Source organism: Dipodomys ordii, unplaced genomic scaffold (assembly GCF_000151885.1).
Source record: "Dipodomys ordii isolate 6190 unplaced genomic scaffold, Dord_2.0 Scaffold68, whole genome shotgun sequence".
NCBI classification, from domain to species: Eukaryota; Metazoa; Chordata; class Mammalia; order Rodentia; family Heteromyidae; genus Dipodomys; species Dipodomys ordii.
Window position 1 is genome coordinate 5,222,289 of NW_012267284.1, and position 4,090 is coordinate 5,226,378.

The 4,090-nt window shown below is 55.1% G+C and overlaps 1 protein-coding gene across 1 annotated transcript in view; it reads left to right on the top strand.

Moving 5' to 3' along the window:
- Grid2ip (glutamate receptor, ionotropic, delta 2 (Grid2) interacting protein) overlaps positions 1-4,090 on the top strand; it is a 48,361-nt gene that overhangs the window by 23,994 nt on the left and 20,277 nt on the right. Inside the window, exon 4 of the mRNA XM_013023394.1 lies at positions 3,949-4,083. Within this exon, the coding sequence (XP_012878848.1) occupies positions 3,949-4,083 (135 nt within the window). The remainder of the gene's footprint in view (positions 1-3,948; positions 4,084-4,090) is intronic.

Consider the following 4,090-nt stretch of genomic DNA (forward strand, 5'->3'; position numbering starts at 1 on the left):
CCCCCCCCCAAAAAAAAAGCCAGCCAGGGCAGGAGAGTTCTTGAGACTCTTATTTCTTTTTCTTTCTTTCTTTTTGTCGGTCATGGGGCCTGAACTCTGGGACTGGGCGCTGTCCTTCAACTCTTCAGCTGTAGACTAGCCCTCTACCACTTAAGCCTCAGCCCCACTTCCAGCTTTTTCTGTTTACGTGGTGCTGAGGAATCGAACCCAGGGGCTCATGCATGCAAGGCAAGCACTCTACCACTGAGCCACCTTCCCAGCCCCGAGATTCTTATTTCTAATAAACCACCAGAAAACTGCAAGTGGCACTGTGGCTCAAGAGGTAGAGCACTCCCCTTGAGCTAAAGAACTGAGGGACAGCACTCAGGCCCAGAGTTCAAGCCCCACAACTGACAAAAAAAAGAAGAAGAAGAAGAAAGAAGGAGGAGGAGGAAGAGGAGAAAGAGAAAGAAAAGAAAGAAAGAGAGAAAGAAAAAAGAGAGAGAAAGAAAGAGAGAGAGAAAGCCTTCTTAGGATGCTGGATGCAGGTACTGGTGGCTCATCCCTGTAATCAATCCTAGCTACTCAGGAGGCTGGGTTCTGAGGATCATGATTTGAAGCCAGCCTGGGCAGGAAAGTCTAGGAGACTCTTTTTTTTTTTTTGTCTTTTCTTTTTTGGTACTGGGGATCGAACCCGGGACGTTGCGCTTGCTAGGCAAGCGCTTTTCCACTGAGCTACATCCCAGCCCTCTAGGAGACTCTTATCTCCAATAAACTTCTCAGAAAAGGCCAGAGTGGCATTGAAAGCTCAGAGACAGTGCCCAGGTCCTGCGTTCAAGCCCTGGGACCTGCAAAACAAGAAAGAAAGAAAAAGAAAAAGGAAGGAAGGGAGGGAAGGAGGGAAGAAAAAGAAAAGAAAAATCTTATGATCCACAGAAGGCAGTGAGGGCTTCCCCTGAACTCTCTGGCTACACCAAGGGTGTTGAGGATCACTGGGAAGCTCCTGCAGAGAGAAACAGACGGAACCAAGGAAAGGAGATTGCAGCCGACCCCGTCCCCCCTCCCCCCTTCCAGAGAGCTGTAGTGCGCCTAGACTGGGAATGGAAGGGACAGGGTTGGGAGGGGCGTGGCTGGGAGGGGGCGTAACCTGTAAGTGGGCGTGTTGGGGCGTGGCCGCCGCGAGGGGGCGGGCGCAGGACCACGGGCCAGGACGTCTCGGGAGGGGCCGCGCGCGCGCTAGCCGGGCACAGGCGTGTGGAGTCGCGCGGTGCCCTCGCTCCGCTCGTGGGTTCCGCCGCCCCGTGCCCATCAGCACCGGCCGCGCCATCATCCCGGATCCAGATGGGGAAGGACCAGGGCTTCTCTCGGCACTTTAGGTAGCTTCCGCGCCGCGCCTCGCGTCCTTGGGAACCGTGCGCCCTGGGCGCAACGGATCTTCCTGGGACCTGAGCGAAGGGGGTGGGGCTGGGGCCTGGAGGGGCTTCCTTGCCCTGGGGAAGACACCCATGGTGTCTAGGAGCCCAGGAACTGGGGATGGTGGGTGGATACAATAGAGGTTTGGGTGTTTGGTGTTAGGTGAACTCAGCGCAGCACTAGGAGTTGTTAGATCAAAGGGCTAGGATAGAAAAGCCCTCTCCCTTTCCCGCAGTGGTGGAGGGAACAGGATGGAGCCAAGGCTGGAGTCCATTGCTCTGAGTGACAATCTAATACATTGGGTCCTGCGAAAGGAAGGCACGACCCGTCCACCCTCTCCACTGCCGCTCACAGCCCAAGCTGATGCTATCCAGTGAACCAGGGCACATTTGCCCTCTCTTCTATTCCCACTAGTTCACTCTCTGGCTGCTCATGATCAAGGGCGAAGTGAAGAGGCTTGGCTAGAGCAGCGAGAGAATGGAGATTCTAGGGGAACCCTATAGTAGAACAGACCCTGAGTGCAAGATCATTGTGAGCCCTGGGCCTCAGGCTTGTTGGCATCACAGGGACTCAGGAGACCTGGGCACCTTTTGCTGGACTGTCACATGCAGAGAAGCCCAGGGATACCATTGCTATTATCAAATTGGTTCTACTGCACTTGGCTGTGATGACTTTAGTCAATTCAGTGCAGACCTGGAGTTGCCAGACCCAGATGCATGGAGAGGGCTCATAAGCCAGGAAGGGTGTCTGGCTTACAGCGCAGCCCTGGCCTCTAGCCCAGCCCCCAGGGTGCCAAGCAGAAAACTGGCCAACCAGACTCCTTCCACCTGCCCAATTGGTGACTCAGCCTAGTTCTTCCAGCGGTGGGGGAGGCAGAATCTTTTCTTTTCTTTTGCCGGTCGTGGACCTGAACTCTGGGCCTGGGCGCTGTCCCTCAGCTCTTCAGCTCAAGGCCAGCGCTCTACCACTTGAGCCACAGCGCCACTTCCGGCTTTTTCTGTTTATGTGGTGCTGAGGAATTGAACCCAGGGCCTCAGGCATGCAAGGCAAGCACTCTACCACTGAGCCACCTTCCCAGCCCAGAATCTTTTTTTGTCGCTGGATGTAGGGTGGCACTGGGCTGGGTCATCTGGTTCCTTTCTAGGTTGGGCTAGGGGACTGATCCCCTGCAGAGCCTGAGAATTGGAGCTCCTGATGTGAGATTAGACAGTCAAAGGCTTGTCTTTCCTCCCCGTGAGACCAGGAGGGAATGGGGAGTATGGAAGCCAGAGAGAGAAGGCTGAGGCTTTAGATATGCAGGGATCACTAAGGGTGGGTGAGGAGAGGCTTCTAGCTGGCCATTCATTCTGGACTTCTGGTCACTTGGAACACTGAGACCTGAAGAGGTAGGGCCACTGCATGCCATGGGGAGAGAGTGACCCCTTGTCCCCTCCCACCAGGCAGCTTACTCCGCTGGTCTTGCTTTGTGGGTTTACCCATCTTCCCCACTGAGGCTGAGGAAACTCTGTGCTCTGGAAAGTTACAGAGCAGCTGGGAATAGGGACTTGCAAAGCTATTGACCCCTTTTGTCTCCTTGTTCTCCATCATGCCCTTGACATTGGCTCATGGAATCAAGAATGGGGAAGAAATCATTGGGATGTAGCCAGGGAGGCCCAGTGTTGAGGTGCAGGAAGGCCAGGCTCTGATTCCAGCTGTGTGGCGCTGGAAAGGTACAAAACGCTCATGCCTCAGCGTCTTTGGTCATAGACCTCGAAGCCCACCAGGATGTTAGCTGCTGTTGTTACTCAGAGATGTGGTTTGGCTGTTGGCAACCCCCTATGTCTGTTGGCAAGACCTATCCCAGATGCCAACCTCTGCCTCAGAACTAACTGCAAGTCTCAAAGAGGAGACCCCTGGGCACTCAGGACTCATTCTAGGGTGAAAACTGTGCATGGGAGCCAGGCCTCCCACCACTTCTCCAACGTGACTCGTTGGCAGGCAGTAGCCACAGGCCTTTCAGCTTTGGGCCCCAGTGCCTGGCTGGCACAAATGGCAGAGGAAGCTAGTCCGTGAATGGCACTCTGCATATCTGTAATCCTAGCTACTTAGGAGACAAAGATAAAAGGATAGAGATTTGAGGCTAGCCCAGTTAATTTTTTTTAAGTTAACAAGACCTTATTTTAAAAAACAAGAGCTAGCCAGGCGCAAGTGGTTCACGCCTGTAATCCTAGCTACTCAGGAGGCTGAGATCTGAGGGTTGCGGTTCAAAGCCAGGCCAGGCAGGAAAAAATCCGTGAGACTCTTATCTCAATTAACTAGCAAAAAAGCTGGAAGTGGTAGTGTGGCTCAAGTGGTAGAGCATTAACCCCGAGCAAACAAAAATATCTAAGAGCATAAGGCCCCCCCCCCCCGAGTTCAAGTCCCAGCATGCGCGCGCGCGCGCACACACACACACACACACACGCACGCACGGAGACAAGCTTCCCAGGTCACCCCTGAGGACGATCCGGAGGCAGCTTTGGGCAGCGGTGGCGATGCCATCTGTGACCCTCGTCTCCCATCCCCTGCTCCCCACAGGATCTTCATCCCCAAGAAGCACCGGGCGCGCTTCGACGAGGTGGTGTCGCAAGGTCTGCTGGGCAAGCTGTGCCGCGCGCGAAGGGCGCAGGGCGCGCAGCGACTCCGCCGGAGCCGCAGCGAGGAGCGGCCCGAGCGCCTC